Raw genomic sequence first — 19,665 nt, 5'->3', positions numbered from 1 at the left:
ACTATAGCGTTAAACTTAACACAGGGAGAGTAACTGTGAACATGTAGGAAGGAGAAAAAAATATACACCTCAAACGACCTCACGGAACTTTAGGAAGTGCGTCACAGAAGGTCGTTCTTCTTCTCTGGTTTCGGCAGACTATACGCTGTACTGGCACATTGCTGCCCTCTACTGTTTGATACACGATCCTCTTAACAGTTATTTATATTTTTAAAAAGCCTAATCCAACACTAGTCTGTGCAGATATTACATCAGTTTTCTTTTTCATTTCACTCCCTATTTCCAGATTGAGTAAAGTGTGCAGAGTAAAAACAGTTGCTCACAGGTCTCTGAACAGCTTGCTCAATTTGAAGTGAGTAATTGTAGCACGGTTTGAGGATGTGTCTCACTTCCTCTCAATCTCCACACTCACATTTGGCCTCCATGTACTCCTTGGTATTTGCCCACAATGCCCAAGCCTCAGCCTCTAATGACTTTTTTTAAAATCACAGGCAAAATAGCTTTTTGCTCATTCCACTGATTCCTGTAGCCTGTTGTAAGCTAAAGTGAAACCTCTTCTTTTTTATTTTCCCCCTATGTATTCTGCCACATTTCTCTTACTGACTTGTTTATGATTGAATGCATTCTAATAGTCTGTAGTGTAGGGCAATCTGTATTTTATTCTCAAGTTCAGCATTATTTGCTAAGTAATCTGCTTCCTAGTTTCCTTCTACACGTATGTGTGCTGGTCTATACATTCTGTGTATTGAGAAATCTGTCAGGAAGCCAGTTTGTGAGAAAAGGAAATATGACACATTTACACTTGGGAAATGTTTCCTTTATACCAAACTATGTTCATATAATAAACAACCTACACTAGATTATTACTCCTAGGTTTTTTATTTTTCATATTGACACTTTATATTATAATTGTATTAATACAGTATGGGCCTGCAGTATATAACAAACATGTATATTGAAAATGTATATGAAGTGACATGCTGAATTTATATGTCCCCATATATGTTATATATCTGTAATAGTTTTAGTTATTCCTGCATATGCTGACACGTGCTCTCAAATTGAAATATATTGTAATTCAAGCAATGGAATACACTTGATCATGAATGTTTCTAATGTCCATATATTTCCGTATAGACCCATTCTATCCTAACTGTCAACACACTGTAACATAACACATATGAGGTCACAGAAAGGTAATTTCCTGAGTGCCATTAATTAGGATAGGCCTCGTGATTGTCCGGTAATGGTTGCCGTTGGGAAGATGTCCGACTTGAAGGCACTGCCATTAGCAGATATGGTATCATGTGTCTCAGTAGTCTTACTGGAAGTTACAGCATGTAGTAAAATGACTCAACATTACTCCGCCTACGTCTCGTTCTGTGGAAGTTTACCAAGCCCACTAGAATCGGTTGTAGTTTCTAAAGGTGGCTCTTAAATGCCTATGTGCTTCCCTGTTTATCGTTAGCCTATATATTATTATTATTATTATTGTTATTATCTACTGTCCTGAGACGATAGCCGCAGAGTGCATGCTTTAAGCGCTATAACAAAACCGAAAGTAGGCTAAACCAGACAATGTGGACTTTTTGAGGCAAAACATATTGAAGGTGTTGCGCACGAGCACCCATCCGTGCACGGTCTCTATCGTCATATTAATCCTACCAAACGGCCGCCCCGCACGTCTGGACCTCGTACCTTCGGCATGTGGGATCTTGAAGGCAGGAAATAAAGCGCGCGGCACCGCTACTGGCACATCGTGTGTAACAGGGAAGTAGACCAAACCTATTTTTTCCGCTGCTGAAAAGTTGTCCGTGCTGAACCGCTCGTTACTCTCAGTTGATTTCTTCTCGGTCAAAACATTAAAACGACAGTAACGACCCAGCTTTTAAGGGACACACGTCATATTTAAAGTGTGGGATTGAGACAGGAAATGCTCAGTAGTTTATTCGGACTGGCGGAGTACTTGTGATAGGCTACAGAAGACACCAGAGCATATTCAATGTTTGAAATCTATATTTAACTGAAGGTAAGTGTTGTTTTTTTACTGTACATATATGGTTTTGTTAAATGCTGAGGACGCATTGTCAGTTGAGAGAACGGTGTGTAATATATGAGGTAGTCTGGGTCTCTGTCATGTTTTAGTTACATAAAAACAACTGTTGCAGGATGTATGTCGGCCTGAAATACAGCCTATTATCCTTTAGCAGTTATGCAAACCCACATAAGTGATTGACTTTCACCTGTTAAAAAGAGGCTTAAGTTGCACTCTTTACTTACTTTTGTATTTATTTAGGGATATATTGCACATGAATCAACATTTCAGAGTTAGCTGGAGAGCAAATTTACCGTCTGTGGTCCTTGGGCAGGTTGTTACAAATGTGTGGCCTGATATCATCAACACAATGCTACAGCAAGCACGTATGTACAACACTGTGCAGCAGAATAAAACACAATAATGATACAATACAACAAAATACAAATAGACATTTCAAACGTAGCAGATATGAAAACCAATGAGAGTGCCAGAGGTAAGGTAGTATGATTACTCATGATTGTGGTTGCCGTACGCCATTTCTTAGTTTATTTTTAAAGGTAAGTTATTAGTGACCTCTTAAAAAATTAGGAAGACTGTTCTAGTAGCAGGTGGTTCTGACTGAGAAGTCTGTAGTGTACAACACAGTCCTCTAATCACTGTCTTGTATTTCACAGAATGCAACATTTTGTAAGGATCAAGGCAGCAACAATGTTTACCAATTCAGTCCCACCCTCCACGCTCTGTGGTTCATTGTTTACCATTACTAGAAAACAGCTTGATTCTGTTTTTGTGGCATTCACATTGAAATTGATTAGATATTAATGTTGTTAGAAATACACCTCATATCACACCACAGTATTTGATCTTCATATAACATCTAGTGAATAATGCTCATTATTAATTACAGCAGCCCAATGTGACGTCTTCAATTTGCTTGTTTTGTTGAACCAACAGTTCCCAAACCAAATATATTCACTGTTTTTTCACTGTTCTATAAGACAAAGAAAAGCAGCAACTCCCCTCATTTGAGAAACTGGACCTATTGAACCATAGACGTTGTCACTCAAAAATTATTTGAACAATTCATTGATTGTCAACATTTTCTGGTGACTGACTAATTGATTAATCGATGAATTGCTTCAGCAATAAATTGAATAATTGATGACATTAATTATTTATCTGATTACACTGAAACCATTTTTTCTTTTTTCCCCCTTTGATCTGATATGCGTCTTTTTTTCTATTTTCCGATATTTTATAGAAATTATTAATTGACAAGTCGGTCATGAAAATATCATTAGTTGCAGCTGTATTTCAATGACTGTCGGCAATGAGAGGTTACTTTCTTTGCTGTATAATGTGATAGATAGTGTGAGGGTAAGCTGGTAGAAGTGAAGGTATTAGAAAAGGTTTGACTGTAAGATTAATTTTGTATTCTTTGTTACTGTTGTCATATCGTGGTATTTTGTCAAATTAAGTATTCAAAATCATCCCACGACAATAGTCAAATTGCGCCACAGTGATTTCTGTGAATGCCAGTGGAAATTGAACAGTGATTGGTTTGACTCCATTAAGCAGTGACATCAACTACACCAACCGTTTGTATGGTTTTCCATACTCTGGTAGATATAATATTATACAATAATACAAACAGTCTGGAGAACAGTACATTACATCTCGGTAATAACATGGTTACAGTGGGGTAATTGTTTGATAATAAAGAGGTAATAATTAAAGCAACTACGATTAACTTGAATTGTTTTGATTATTTATGCAGTCGCTGCGGATAAAAGCGGTAGAGTTTCCAGCACCAGAGTCCTTTTAGGAGCTCATTTTACTGCAGCAGGGACGGGCAGTCTTCCTCGTGCCACATCTGGATACCAGTAACTAGATGCAATTTATATTCCTCAAGAATGTTTTGCTCACCAGTTGCATTGTGGTCCTGCATATGTCTTGCCAGCACAAAATATCTGTTACAGGTCTACACTCCAGGCGTTTACAATTTTTCATCTTACTTTGTTTGTAGTACTTTGTTTACTGTTGAAGCCTCTCAGCGAGGCTGACTCCACACAGCCAGTGTAAACTTAGCTTTCTGTTTCCAAGTTGTATTGGACGATATGTTTGTTGGACAGATTTTCATTTCATATCAACAGATGCAGTTTAGTCTCTGTAATCTCAGAGAGACTAAAATCTTCATTTCTGACTTTCTTTTGGAAAAAGAACAACTTGTTGATATTATCTGTAGAAATTCAATCTTTGTCTATAATACTGGGTACAATTTGAAAATGTTCAGCTCATTTATGCATATTAAATTGAAAATAGTTTGAATGATGAATTTGCAGTATAGCGTTTTGTTCATGGATTAAACAAAAGTGATATAGCATTTTAATGTGTGAACTTTAGAGTTGCTGCTAGGCAGATTGTATTACCTGTGCACAAAGCCAAGATGTTTCCCACTGCTTCCAGTCTTGATGCTAAGCTAACCCTTTCCCGGCTCTAGCTTCATATTTATTGTAGAGACATGACTAACTAACTCACTAACTAAATAACTAACCAACTAAGAATAATCATTTACTATACTGGTCCATTCTTGATGTGTCTCTGACCAAATAACAGCTATTCAGAGACAAATAGCTGTTATTCTATAAGTTGGTTGGTCATTTATTATGTATGACAGATAAACAGTGGGAATGTTAAGGGACAGCCTTACAATTGGATTGCTTGACAGGAATTGCTTGATTCACACTTGTTCAGTCAGTGTGATGAAACAGCTGTAAAAAAAATTGCATGCCATATCGTGTCTTACTATATGGATTTACTTGTTTATCTAATTAGCTCTCTTCTCCCCTTTCATAGGCATAGTGCTTTGATTAAAGATATTTTTTAACAGAAGTAAAAAGCTAACATTTGAGAAAGGTTCGCCTTTTTAGTTAGTTTCCTTTAATTCCACTAATTAGTCCACTGCGGGACTAATAAAGGATTATCTTATCTTATCTTATCTTAATTTCCCCTGTAAGCAGCTTTAAGGTTGTTAAAATCACCGTATTCAACACCGTCTGGCAGAATCAAATATATTCTGTATCAGCTTGTTGCAGCTTGAAGCTATGGAGAATTATTTAAACGCAAGACATCAATCCATCAAATGGAAATTCTCGACTTGTTCTTGGTATTTTTCGGACCTTTGGGACCTCCACTGAAAAACAGTATGAGTTTGGACTGACCCTGCTGCTGGCAATAGAGTCAGATTATTACGATTTTATTTGTCAGCCATGTTTTTTGAAGATTTACATCTGCACGAGGAACGAATATGCTTGGCCCTGAGGGTATGGAAGTTATGACTTATTTGTTGTGTTGTATGTTTTGGTCTTTTAATTGGATTTGTTGATACTAAAATATATATATATACAAATATAGAATAACACCTGCCTTAATCTTAACTGCCAGTGTGGTGTTTGCTCAAAAAGAGTGGATTTGTTTTAACTGCAAATTAAGAATCCAGTGACATAACTGACATAATGTTCTTTTACTCCTTTTACCTGTGCAGTGCTTCTCTGATCATGGCTCAGTGGACACAGATATCCCAGATGTTACATCGCCTGCCTGATGACACTATCATCAACCTCTATCCCCCATCCACCTTCCCCATTGAAATCAGACACTTTTTAGCTGAGTGGATTGAGAGCCAAAGATGGTATGACACAAACACATGTGCACACATATATTTTACATAGACATACACATGCATGTGCACACAAACAGTTACACCAACTTGCTTGTATATATGCAGCGTATGGATCAATGCATGTGTATGTTTACACCCAGATACTTTATATGCATGGGCAAGTATGTATGTGTGTGTGTGTATGTGTGTGCTCACAGGGACATCTTTGTGCCGGAAAATGTGGAGCAGACGAGCCTAGCTCAAGATCGGTTGGACCAGACAATCAGCATGCTGCAATTGGTTGCTCAGCAGAACAACGTGGTGGACAGGATGAAGCTGATGCAGATCAGCAAGAACATGGTAGGGGAACTGTGTTCGAGAATAGGATTTAAGTTCCACCCTGGATCGCTGATTTCAATAAGCCAGTGTCACTCTTCCTGCAGCTCGCAGTTGAGTTCAAATGTAGTTAAATGCAGTAACTTCAAGCCATTGTAATTCTAAGTAGCTGCTAGTGGTCGCAGCAGGAAAAGGACTGAAACCGCTGAAACCAAAGACAGGAAGATGATGTTTTTCATATGCAAGAAAACATTGTGTTTCTAATGGGTAATGAAAAGCGTCTGTGGAGCTCCAGAGAGGGCGAGAGGTGAACTACAGGTGTTTCCTAATGAAAAATAAAAGCCTACATACATTCCACTGATCACAAGATACCAAAGAAAAAAGTGAATGTCTCTAAGGAATCCAGAATAACCAATATAGCAATCTTTACCTATTTTTGTTGCCAGAAGAAATGTATTGCCACCTCTTGAACTCTAGCCCTATTTTGAGGCTTCTGCTCGAAAATGTCATACCCATACTCAAAGGGGCTTTTCTCTCTAACTACAAGGTCTATTTGAATAATTTCAATGGAATTGTAACACTAACACTTGTGAGATTTGTTACATATCAGTGTATATGTTTACTGGTAAATGCTGGATGAAGATCACACACAGCTCAAATTGAAAATGTTCAGGTTCGCCTGAAAAAAATGCACTTTTATTAATTTTCTCGATTTGAAATGATGGAGATACACCCAAATTAACCCTCACAAGTCATAGTACAACAGGTTAGGGGTCTGTAAAAAAGGAATTGGCTCAATAGAGTGAAGTATGCCTGAGAAATCAAGGCCTGTGTACAGGTCAGCTGAGGTCAGCTGAGGTCAGCCAATGTCAATTCTGATTTTGGAAGCAGCACTTATAGCTGTTTTATTGTACTTTTATATACCATATAACTATATATTTCATTTCTTTTATCACTAATAGTGTTAGCAGTTCGGCATCATTTTGAGAGCCTGGGCCCTATAATAACCTGTAAAACAGGGCTCATCCTCGTCTGAGTTCCAGTTTCACAGACTTCCATGTGAACCTTACAGAGCCTTCTGTTTGGCCGATTTGCGCATGTGACATAGCGTTGAACGCGGAAGAGAGTGAGGAGTGTAATGATGCGTTCTTTGAGTTGATTGACAGAATTTAAGCCAATAAAAAAATCATGAACCATGGCGCGCCCCCAAGGGTCAAACCCATTGGCCAAAACTGAAAGAGACTACCCATTCCTTATTCCATGTTCGTAGAGACTCAGTTTTTTTTCACAGAACGGAGGAGACAGACCTGCTGCATGGCTGAAAAGGATTAATTTTTTTTGGGGGGCGATTTTCTTCCAGAAAACCATCTCAAGGTGCGAAGCGTTTCAATTTTCATGTTGTTGGACTGAGTTGATATCTGGGGGAGAATAATTGTAACTTTTTAATGGTTTGAAGGAGAAGAATTTGGAAGATATTGTTGGATTCAGTGTGGAGTCCTCGTGCTCTTTGATATACGCTTTGTCTGTGAAAGTGCCGTAGGTCGCGCCTGGGATCGGTAACGGAGAACATAGCTCAACTTCTCCTGGCGAAAAATAGGTGAAATTGTGGTAGTACTTGTAGTATCTTGTAGTACTTTGTATATATGTATGTTTTTGAGTGATTAAAATAGGTTACATGGTCCATTTTATCAGAATTTCTTCGTCACGTAGGTTTTTGAAATATCATAAAATATCATTTAATTTGTTCTCAGAAGTGATTTGTCGCCCCCTCCCCAGCCCCTTCCTAAGGGGGCTCTCGGAGACAGGAGGTTTGAAAAAAACACTGCATACTAGTTGCTACACAGTGACATTATAAACTGTTTTAAAAATGTGATAAGTTATGTTCTTGATTCACAGGACATGTTTCAGCAAGAGCCTCTACAATTTGCAGTGATGGTCAGGGACATGCTCACAAAGGAGATGGTTCTGCTCAACACGGTAAGGTCTGTTAACAAATACAGTCTTACAAAGTGCTATAACACTGTTTTTTTTAATTCAAATGGTATACTTCCAGATTTGGAGACATTTTTAAGGGAAACATTTCATCAGAGTTGAAACTTGCCTGAGAAAGTAAATTACTTATTTAAAGTATGCTGTGTTAACAGACACCAGTTTGAAATATCTCCTTTGTGGCATATGTGTTATCCACTATCCGTGTTATATCTGAGATCCGCTCAGATCAGAAGAAGAAGAAGCACCAATACTGTAAGTGTATTAAGTGCTGTTCCATGTTTTTAGCCCGCTCAGATGCCCAACCCCCCACAGTTCCAACAGTACCCGAATAGAGAGTCCTTGTTCCCCAACACGCCGGATGTAGACCACCTGGTCCTGAAGGTGATAGAGGTCCAGGACATCCGACAAAAGATGCACCAGCTGCAAGAAGAGCTCAACTGGGAGAGGCAGAACTATGAGGGTTTACAAGGTAGACTGAACACAGATATTCTCTTCAGGAACGCCCTGCTTCACGTTCACATATCTAAAATATTATGAACAGCCACATTGTAGCAGGCGCTATTAGTCTCAAGTCTCATGTACATTACCCATAGTAACTGAAATTGCAGAAATAGGTTATTTTAGTTTATCTTTTTCAAGTTTACTTAATGTTTCATATATTTTCAGTTTAATTTAGTTTCCTTTTATGAGCTCTCTCGCAAACTTTGTAGTGCAGTTTACATTTATTATTTATTTATTGATGAATCGAGACAACATTCAGCAGATTAATCTATAGGGAAAATAATTGTTAGTTGCAGCCTTAATAAGTCTTACTCATTGACTTCTGATTTTAGACTTCTGAATGTCACTGAATGCAGGAAATTCAGTGACATCCGGCTTTAAATGTCAGAAAGTCAGTTGTGTAAAGTTTCAGGATGAAAAATGGTGTTGACATCAATTAACAGATACAGCTGTGAGTCACTGGTGTAGGAATGAGACCTGACATTACTCCTCTGAATGGATTGTCTTGGTGGGCCAAGAATGGAGGAGCTCAGCTCATTTTCTGTTTTGCAGATAGTTTGTTCAAGTTTGCATAAATTCACATTAATGTGAGATTCCATCAAACTTTTAGATGGCAGAATAAAACTGAGTGATCAGTGGGGTTAAATGCCGCTACCAGTGCTACCACTACTACCACTGCCTTTTTTGGTGCTTCTTTCTTTCTTCTACTCCTCTACCCTTCGTGTGAGTTCATTGCCTTTTTGCGTAACTCTGCTCAGTTGGAAATCCCTTGCTCCCACTAGAACATCTGTCTTTGCATTCCAGTCTGTGTCCTGACTAAAACTACTAAAAAAGTATTATCCATATCAGCTGTATATGGCCAAGCTTTCTTGTCATTTTCTTTTCTGTCTGGCCTTGTCAGGCCTGGCCTGTGTGACTGACATGCTCACATGTTAACCTGTTTTATCTGATGTCTTAAGAGGTTTTCATTTTTTTCCGTCATTGTTCCCCAATGTAAAATAACACCCATCCTGTCAAATGGATGATTCACTTTTAGTTACGCTTTCTTGTCAGAACAATGGTAATTATTCTTTCCTTGTCAGGCGCTAACAATAGTTGTCACTCACAATTTGTTTGTCTGCTTGTTCATTTCTGTTCGTTTGGACTCAACATTTGATGTTATGTATTGTTTGAACAGGGTCAATTCCACAGAACGGACTTGATCAGACACAGTCAGAAATTCAGAAACTCCAGAATCACATCCAGCAGCTGGAGTACAATGTGAAAACAATGGCCAAGGTGAGCTTGGCAAAGGCTTCAGCAGCGTCTACCAACATTACTGGGACCATAGGGGGATATTAGTTCTTTTTTTACATAGATTTCTGAAACACTGTAGATTTTCAGTCAACAATGAAATGGAAATGGTAAATACGTGTAGATTCCAACCACTCTAGTATAAGAATGTGCAGCTTTTCTGTATCTATTATTATTAAACAAGAAATCTTTTCAGGTTTTTAAATCCTGAGGTCTTTGGAATGTATGGAGGTGTGTAGTATTTCTATATTTGTGTGCATGATTGACATGCATCTGTGTGTGTCAGTGTAACATGTTTGGCTGTTGGTTGTTGTAGAAGCGTTTCCAGCTGCTGAAGGAGTGTGTTGATTGTCTGGACCAATGTCAGACCCGACTGATCAGCAGGCTGAAGGAGTGGAGGTGGGAACAGCACAAGGCCACCATCGGACATCCATTTGACGAAAGCCTCAACCTTCTACAGACCCGGTGAGGTGCACACCCCTCCACTTATTACCTTTTGTATTGACTGCCTCCGTATTGTATTGCTGTTGATCAGCTTTCTGTGGGAGTCCATGGCTATGAGGCAGGAAGGAATTCGGCAACTAGTCTAAAAGTATTTGTTTGATTGTAGATAAAATAATTAAGTTGTATTCTTTGGTAAAAACATCTTAATGTATAAAACGATAGTTATTACAGAGGCCTATTGTACTGGCTTTTTTTTCTTTCTTGCTCCCTCACTGTCTTTGTATATGTTCTCTGTTAGGTGTGAGCAGTTGCTTGGTGTAAACGGAAAGCTGAGACAGGAGTTGATGCTGATGGGGAAACCGATGCCAGAGCTCCAGGAAAGGCTGGGGAAACTTCTGCAGGTTCTGATTCAAAGGTAGCACAGCACATTGTTTTCTTTTATATATTTATATTCTTCTTATTTCTATTTCTTACTTTCATGCATCTTTTAAAGCTGGAAGATTTTTTCCTCACTCGTGTAACTGATGTTTCCTTCAGCTCTCTTGTGGTGGACAGGCAGCCCCCTCAGGTCATTAAGACTCAGTCAAAGTTCTCCACAACAGTGCGATATCTGCTGGGGGAAAAAGTTGCTCCTGGGAAGCCTGTGGTGCTGAAGGCGCAAATCATCAATGAACTTCAGGCCAGGAACCTGGCCAGTGTATCTGGGTGAGTCATCGACACAGCACAACATGGAGGACTGCACACGGTCAGGGAAGAGGAGAGCAATTAGTGCACATCGCTTATTGGTTTTCATGGTATTCAGTACTTTTTCCACCTGGAGTATCTCTTATCTCTCCAGGCTCAAAGGCTACAGCAACAATTAACCAAAGATAACAGAGCAAACATGGAAAGTCAGTATTCAGTGATGTAAGCATGGGTCAAAAAGCAACAATGTCAGCCAAGGAAGAGAGAGCTCCATGTTAAAGTTGTGAGCTTTTAAACCCTAAACCACACCGACCCAGGTGTGGATCGTGAAGCTGAAGACGACCAGCTAGCGTTAGACAAAGAGCCAGCAAAGAGGACACAGGGCCACCTAGTAGATTGGTCATCACAAAGCTTTAAGATATACATTTGATTTGGTCATTGTTAATTACACCATTAGCCAGGACTATGGGGAATTTCTACCTCTTAATTTATCCTATGATTGAATTCAGTGGTATTTTTTTTAATGTTCCGCAAACTAAGAAGTTTCCTATTTAATAAAGGATCATGGATGGTTTTAGTTGTACAAAGTGTTATATAACATGTTAAAGTAGTTTTTTTTTTTTTAAATGATGTGTGTAGCAGTGTGGAGGATCTATTGGCAGAAATGCAATATGATATGACTATGTTTTATAAGTGTATAATCACCTGAAACTAAGAATAATTGTGTTTTCAATATCTTAGAATGAACCCTTAATTTTTTGCGGTTTGCACCTCCATATTTCAAAAGTAGCCCAGAACGTACAAACAAACACTGGCTGTAGAGAGAGCCTTTCTTTTTTCTACGTGAGCGTCGGGGTATTCAGTTGGTTGCAATCTGAAACCACACCGCTAGATGCCCCCAAAATCATACACACTGGCTCTTAAATCAGGAGGTTTTGTTTCCGTTCCCTAAATTGATTCCCTAAAAAATCTATTAGTGAATTTATGATACAGTACATCAAGAATGACCATCTTGGTTGTTGTTTAGTGTCTGATAAGCCAAAATTGTCAAATAACACTTCAGAATGGGAGCAATTAAGGTACTTACTGTATACTTATACAAGAGAAGAATTGATATTGAAACTTTTTGTAACCGGCAGTGATAATGTCGGGGAACTGATCAACAATACAGCCATCCTAGAACACAACACATCCAGCAAAAGCACATGTGCCACCTTCAGGAATATGGTATGTACCGCTCTAGATTTCTTAGCCTAGATTAGATTCATGTTAAATCTCAACTAATTGAAATGTATTTTGGTCTAACAGTCCATCAAGAAGATCAAGAGAGCAGACAGAAAGGGATCAGAGTCTGTGACAGAAGAAAAATTTGCTCTCCTGTTCTCGACGGAGATCACCATCACAGGCTGTGACACTCCCTACAGGATACAGGTTTGGCCCTGTCCATTGTTCTGCCTGTTCTTAAACTGACTGTTGTATCCTGTTGTGTAAAGAAAGGGTATTGTTTTTTTCTCCTTTATCACATTGAACACAGTTTCGTTCAATGTTCTTGCATACCATTCATCAGCACACAAGCTTTGTTAAATGGCAACAGCAGCGATACGCTGGGGCTTACAACTACGTGGTCATACAACTTAAAAATGATGTCATTACTATAGATGATCTCACTGCCGTTGGTCGTCATCGTTCATGGTAGTCAGGACCACAACGCGTTGGCCACCATCATATGGGACTGTGCTTTTTCTGAACCAGTAAGTGTCAGATTATTAATTTCTCTGCTATTGCTTTCATGTCCCTTCACATTTAAGTCTCTGCTATCACCAATGCAGTTTGTCTGTCTGCGCTATTGTGAACACTGCAACTTCACAGAGAACTCATGAGGAATAGATTGCAATGTAAATGTGGTCTACGTACAGCGTTAATGTTTGGTGTCTACGCTCTAACGTCATCAGTTGATCTTTGGATCAATTCTGCAATTGTTTAGATATTAATTTGAATTTGAATTTGAAAAAAAGGAAATCCAACGAGGAATATGAGTGACAACCTCAGAAATGTAGCCATTCAGTAAACAAAGGCAGACGACCTGACAAGGACACAATGAATCACAACAGACTAAATAGACATGTAAATAATCAACTAATGAATCTGAAGCAGAATCTGAACAAGTTTAGTTGCCAGAGTATGTTGCACATACAAGGAATTTGACATGGTGGATAGTGCATAACATTAAACAATCAACACAGTGTGACACACAGGTTTGGTGTAAAATAAGCAGAAAAAAGACAAAGAAAGAAAGTAAAACCAAACACTGGACACTAGAGGCAGGGAACTTCAAAATAAAACAGGAAATAAACAAAACAAAACCCAAGACCATGACAACGTCCCTAACACCAATATAAAATATCATCCTCTACTGGTGACTTAAGTTTGCACAAAACCTATTCCGCATTTACAACACTTCATCAGTACTAACAAATATCCTCTGGTTCATTCATCAGACAGAATATTGTTTGCAGCTTTATCAGTTTGCGACGTTGAGTTGGAAGTGAGCCACAGACTTACATTAATGGGCACTCAAGCTCTTTGGGTCTTGAAGGGCTAACTGTTTGTTGCTCTCTTTGCTTTGTCAATCTTAATGTTGACTGCAAAACGTTTGATGTGATCTATAGTAAATACATTGATTTTTGAAATGCCTTTATTTGTTTCTTTCACTCTGGCTCTGACATCATTGTAAATGCATATCAGTGCTCTCATCATGCCAGCCTCTTTGTTGATGTCATCAGGACAGAGTGCCATTCATGGTGTCGGAGCGCGTGCCATGGAGGATGATGTACAGCACTCTCAACAGTAAATTCACCTCCGAGGTCTCGACACTCCACAATCTGGACAGCTACAACCAGCACTTCTTGGCCCAGAAGATATTCGATAAGCCTGACTTTAACGACGACTTCAGCAACATTATGGTTACCTGGGCCCAGTTTAATAAGGTACACACAGGCGTATGTCCTCTGGCAGACACACACAGGCTATCATTCAGTCAAGTCTCAAAGTGCCGTTTCAATCTTACAGGAGGTGCTCCCGGGTCGACCCTTCACCTTCTGGCAGTGGTTTGAGGGAGTGATGGAGCTGACCAAGAGGCACCTGAGGGAGTACTGGAGCGCAGGGTGAGGGGACTCCCTATGCTATTTCAATATTAAATGTTACCAACCTGCTACAGTCTGTTAATAATGACAAGTTTTGTTCCACTAGGCTGATATTTGGTTTCATTGGGAAGCAGCATCTACACCTGATTCTCAAAGACAGGCCCAACGGGACATTCTTGCTTCGCTTTAGTGACTCTGAGATCGGAGGCATCACAATTGCATATGTGGACGCTTCCGAGAGTAAGTGTTGGTGTGGTTTTAACTGTGATGAAGCTAAGGTGCACGCAGTAAATTCAGTGTCGATATGGTGACCAGGGCAATCATGCATCTATCTTTTACATTTGTTATTTTTATGTGAAGGTATTTCAGGACTTGACTTGATACCCCATTTTGTGGGGTAGGGTGGTTGGTAGGTTGACCGCTTGTAATATATATCAATGTCTATTTAGCCTCTAAAAGGTCACAATGGGATTTTTTTTCTGAAATATTTTTGCGCTCCTTTGCAATACGTTTTGAATTCCCTCTGATCCACAGAGAAAGGCTGAGCTGTAATAAGATATAGTTTAATAAAGTTCACCGCCGCTGGCTGTGGCTGCTTCGCTGTAATTTGCTGCATATTGCAGCAAGATAGACAATTTACAGAGCAAGTTAAACAAGATCTCTCTCCAACTGCTGCCAAGGCAGATTAAGACAAACTGTAGCTGGGATTATGACTAAAGCCATGCCTGCACGTTGCTTCTTATGATTATTGCCGTGACATCTTAGTTAACAACACAACCTACATGCATGTTTGTGTATATGCAGTGAACTGACATGGTTGTGCTGGTTGAGTGTTTTATTGAAGCTACTAAAGTAATAATTTCAACGATTAGGAGAGTCACATTATGCCACTGACACTCTCACCTATCTCTCTCTCTCTCTCTCTCTCTCTCTCTCTCTCTCTCTCTCTCTATCGCTCGCTCACATACACACACACACACACACACACACACATATGCACTGACACATCAAACTTGTTTTCCCTACTAGATGGAGGACAGAAAATCCAGAACATCCAGCCCTTCACCAAGAGAGATCTTGAGATCCGTAGCCTTGGAGACCGCATCCGGGACATAAACCACATAACATACCTGTATCCTGAATTTCCAAAACATGACGTTTTCAGAAAATTCTTCACAGGTAATTGTCTTCATGTCAGATTTATAGTCTGAAGCTCAAGTGAAAATGGACAACTAACACTGCTATTGTTTGATACAGAGCCTCAAGCGTTACACACGGGTGGCTATATCCCTGTGTCTCTCCAAACCAAAGTCGGCACGTAAGGGACTATTTTACAAATAAACAATGTCTTTTGATGCACGTAAAGTACAATCATTTTAAAGGAACATGTCATGTTTGTGTGTTTGTGTGTGTGTCTGCAGGGAAGCTAGCTCAGACATACCCCTCCCTGAAAGCCCTCACAGTGTTGGTGGCTTCACCACGTAAGTGTTACATCTCCATAATTCTCTCTTTCACTTTCTCTCATACCACCAACTCACTGTCATTCATATTCCCTGGTGCTGTCCTTTACCAGCTAGCGACCAATTCTCTACCACTGGCAACATTGTGTGTTTATGTCGGCACATTTATATTTGATTGTCACCTTTTAGACCATTTTTTAGACAGAAATGAGGCCCGAAATGTAAGATGCACTCAAATTGTTTGAATAGAAATGTACCATCTATGAAAGTATACCAATTGTATAAAATTGTACAATTGTTTAAATTGTATTAAAAGTAAATGTTGTTTTTACACAGAGGTCATTATGTGTATGTGTCTGTCTTCTAGTTCTTCAGAGGCTATGGATCTAGATATTGACAAAATCCTCGAGAGTCTGAATCAGTAGGAAGATTTCCCATCAAAGTTGGTTTCGGAGTGCAAAGCAGACATCTGATAGAGACCAGAGCCCAAATCGTCTCTCTTACCTTCATATGAAAGGAGCACCATTGCTTGCACAGACTTTCTTCCTTCACTTTCATCATCCATCTGCAGATTCATCGACTTTTGTGTAAAAAGAAATGTGATTTTTCTGGTTGACCTGCTATGTCAAATAGGAAATCATTTTAAGGACAAAGTCAAACTGAGAACAAACTAAAAGTGCTGTCATCCTTGTTGTGCGCCTCTTTAAAAAGAAACTGTCTCACCGGGTGGTAGGTTTGTTGATGTTGTTCTCCACTCAGTGGACAGTCAGCCACCGGAGATTATTTTTGAGGTCATGTTGTCCTCTGTGCTTGTTGCGCGTTTTGCATGAAGAGGAAAGCATATCTGAGTAGTTTTTCCCTATTGTATATAACCCTTCCTTATGATGCTAAGCCTCAGCTATAGTATATTATACACTCAATCTCACAGTAACTCACAGTATGCATGGTAAAGACTTCATAACTCAGTCAATGTTCATGAGCCTTTTGTACATAGTGGGGATTAGGAATATGAAAGGAACAATAAGCTTTTTGGTCACTATTGACTGTGAAAGTATACCATAGTGATGGACTCTTACAATATAGAAGATGACCAGGTGATGATGATGGTGGTGAGAAATTAAATCTTCTTGTTTTGCAGATGCATTTTTGATGAATGATAGCGGTCAGCTCACTGAAAAACACATTTTATTTCCTATTACTGCTTCATAATAACAGTCAACTTGTTTTTCGCGAGTTAAATGCTTTTAATGTGAAGCCACAGCAGTAGAAATGTTCGGTTTGCAATAGCAGTAACTTAATACAGCACGTTTTTGAGGAATGTTGCCACAGACACCCAGTTCCTAATGCTGCAAATACATGAATATTGCAATACTTTCGTCAGTGGGCCATAGGCTCAATCACTATTGTGTTACCTCATTCGGCGATATATTGTCACTTTTATGTGATTGAAAATCTTCAAGATTATTAGGCTACTAGACTCAATTATGTGTATTTTCTGTTGTATGTTAACATTTTTAATGCTTTCATTCGCTTGTTGCTCTTTTCTCTTAAGCATCCATCAAGTCCAACTAATTGCCCCAATGCAAACAAATGATCGGTATCTGTCTCCAGTGATACAACTCTTAAATATAGAGAAAGTAGCCTAAATGATCAACGGTATATTTCCATACTTTTATTCCTATGTAAATTCTCAAATTTTATGTTATTTTATTTATGTATGGAGTCTCACATGACATGCTAATGTGCAATTTGAAAAGAAATGTGGGTGTTTGAGAAAGAAACATGGAAGGGATGTAGAGTAGAGTAATTAGCGTTGCAGTCAATAGGAAGCATTACAGGGTCAAGAACAATATCGTCCTTGCAGGAGATGCTGTATCTTTACTTTGTGGGAGCTCTAAATCTAATTTTGCTCAGATTTTAGCAGCTTGTATCCACAGCTGCATGTATATCAAAATGAATCTTCCTCATTAAACAACTTTTGGTTTCATGAGAAGCTTTGGTACCTACCATCACTGTCAGTGTTGTGCATGCATACATATATTGGGATAAGTTGTTGCACTTGTATGTATATTGTATGTTGCACCCTGAGGCTACTACTACAATCATATATCTTTAAACTGTGGTGACAAATAAAATCTTTTTTTTTTCAAAATATCAAAAATATTTTTGTGAATTTATTTACAAGAAGTGAGTTATCTTCCTTAAGCCGACCTTGACTGATATCACAACTGTTTGTGGCAATATTTGCAGCTAGAGGAATATGTCCTACAAGCGGCTCTAGATTAGATTGCAACTTTCACTGCCCCTGTGCTGTCACAGAAATAACCCCATCTGATTCGCAAATGTTTATGTAAATAGTTACTGGGTTTAGTTCTCAGAGGTGTCGTGGCTTTTTTGACGGATGCAAATGTACCTATCCTGTTTAACACCATCTATTTAAATCACATGTTTTTCTACAGTCAGTCTTAAAGAAAAGAGACAAAGAAATGATTGGAAACATAAGAATTTTCTGATTTTTTTGACATATAAAAATAATAAATCAATGGCATTGTGATCGGGAAGGTATGTCTTGTACCATGAAGGCTGTTCATTGAATGAAAGCATATTGGTGGAAAGCATAATTGGCATCACTTCCATAATCCATCAGCCAAAGAGGAGACATTGCATAACTAGCATATTATATTTCCTATCCATCCAGTTTCAACAATCATAAAATGATTTTTAAAAAAAAGAAAACTTTACACTGTACATCACAAAGCTTTTCCATTAGAACACAAACTCTAATTTCAACATGTCACTAAAATGTAAATTCTACTCAACCACTGCCAGGGAAATCACACTGAAAAAAAGGTTATGTAGAGGAAGCAGAAAGAGAATCAGTTTACATGTCTGGTTCAATAACTGCTCTAGTAAAATTTGTCGAAATGCTAACTTATCTCAGTGCCCCGTCCCCTTCCCTCCATCCCAGCAGCTTTAGATGTCCCCTCTTTAGAGCAGAACACAATGGCTGCCTCGTAAACAAAGGGAGGAGGTAGGGTGAATGAAGGAGGGATGGAAGAGAGAGGGGACAGCAGGCTAATGTAGAACTTCAAAGTTCATCCTCTCTTGTGTAGATTGTATGAAAAATAAAGGTGTACATTTATCACCCTGTACAAACACACTAAACCTCACGGTGACCTTCTCTCTTCTCCCAAATATCAGACGGGCTTGCTCAGCAGAAAAGAGAAGGCACCAGGTGTTTGCCAACACCAGCAACAAGCCACCACACCTCATGCACTTTCATTTCTAACCTCGAGTTGATGTTACAAAGACCCTTCAGTCGTGTCAAACAGCACAATTCAACTAGAAAACGCTTGTTCCTCATGACAGCTTGTCAGGTTTGCTTTGTTTTTCCATGGCAGACACGCAAATCTAAAAGCAAACCAACTATCACACACCTGTACATAAATCTGTGATAAGCGCTGCTCTAAAAGCGAAGCTCATGTCAGAAAAGTCATTTAAAATGTAACCCAACACACATACTGTATAAGTTGTCTAAATGTGATACAAACCTGCAGATTCCCCACAGCAATGGGTAACAGTTTTGGTGGCAAATATACCAATTCAAGTGTTTGTAGTTTCAATGAAGACTGAGCTCAGAAAAGACCAGATAGTTTTGTGTTTTGTGTTTATTTTGATATAAATATGAATGTGTGGGTGCTTCACTATATGAGACACCATCTCTAAACTGAATGAATTTGGCTTTAAGACTTGACTCGCAGGCATAAATTATTTTCATCTGATATAAAAGAGGGATCACTCTAAACATTGAGTCTGTTGAACTTTTGCAGTATCAGTAAGGGCATGGGAAAGGCCACATCTTTCCCTAAAATATGCTTGTAATCCTTATACAGACAAGGGATTGTGGCAATGAAAAGATAAAAATAAAAATGATCAGTTAAAACAAGCACACACACATACACATGCACAGTGACATGCATGCACACCCACTCTCAGTCTCACACAAACACACACATTCAACTAAAAAAAATGAATGTGAGCCAAATAAATACTGGTAAAATACAATACGGACATGTAATTTACCCAAAGTTCATTAAACAAAACTAAACAAAG

The 19,665-nt window shown here is 38.8% G+C and overlaps 1 protein-coding gene across 3 annotated transcripts; it reads left to right on the top strand.

Annotated features, from left to right (window-relative positions):
- The first annotated feature begins 1,471 nt into the window (after positions 1 to 1,471).
- stat6 (signal transducer and activator of transcription 6, interleukin-4 induced) lies at positions 1,472 to 17,707 on the top strand. 3 transcript variants are annotated; one of them, XM_079171926.1, is made up of 19 exons: positions 1,472 to 2,029; positions 5,583 to 5,729; positions 5,918 to 6,059; positions 7,932 to 8,012; positions 8,313 to 8,496; positions 9,706 to 9,806; positions 10,138 to 10,286; positions 10,564 to 10,680; positions 10,803 to 10,970; positions 12,089 to 12,176; positions 12,258 to 12,380; positions 12,608 to 12,700; positions 13,733 to 13,936; positions 14,019 to 14,113; positions 14,199 to 14,332; positions 15,122 to 15,271; positions 15,350 to 15,410; positions 15,514 to 15,573; positions 15,920 to 17,707. In XM_079171926.1, the coding sequence occupies exons 2-19, from the start codon at positions 5,596 to 5,598 to the stop codon at positions 15,975 to 15,977; spliced, it is 2,142 nt and encodes a 713-aa protein (XP_079028052.1). In that variant the 5' UTR covers positions 1,472 to 2,029; positions 5,583 to 5,595; the 3' UTR covers positions 15,978 to 17,707. The 3 variants fall into 3 exon arrangements, with proteins under 3 accessions (XP_079028052.1, XP_079028053.1, XP_079028054.1); XM_079171927.1 differs by lacking the exon at positions 7,932 to 8,012; XM_079171928.1 differs by lacking the exons at positions 1,472 to 2,029; positions 8,313 to 8,496 and having other exon boundaries at positions 5,597 to 5,729.
- The last annotated feature ends 1,958 nt before the right edge of the window (positions 17,708 to 19,665 follow it).

The sequence above is a fragment of the Pholis gunnellus genome (assembly GCF_910591455.1).
Source record: "Pholis gunnellus genome assembly, chromosome: 2".
Classification (NCBI taxonomy): domain Eukaryota; kingdom Metazoa; phylum Chordata; class Actinopteri; order Perciformes; family Pholidae; genus Pholis; species Pholis gunnellus.
The sequence above is the reverse complement of the archived record's forward strand: the minus strand, read 5'-3'. Positions and strand labels throughout refer to the sequence as shown.

Bases quoted from the DNA above. Each gene is read 5' to 3' on its own strand.
- stat6 (XM_079171926.1), top strand. From the start codon at position 5,596: ATGGCTCAGTGGACACAGATATCCCAGATGTTACATCGCCTGCCTGAT. The intron at 10,287-10,563 runs GTGAGGTGCACA...GTTCTCTGTTAG, and splicing joins CTCAACCTTCTACAGACCCG to GTGTGAGCAGTTGCTTGGTG. The intron at 15,411-15,513 runs GTAAGGGACTAT...GTGTGTCTGCAG, and splicing joins CTCCAAACCAAAGTCGGCAC to GGAAGCTAGCTCAGACATAC.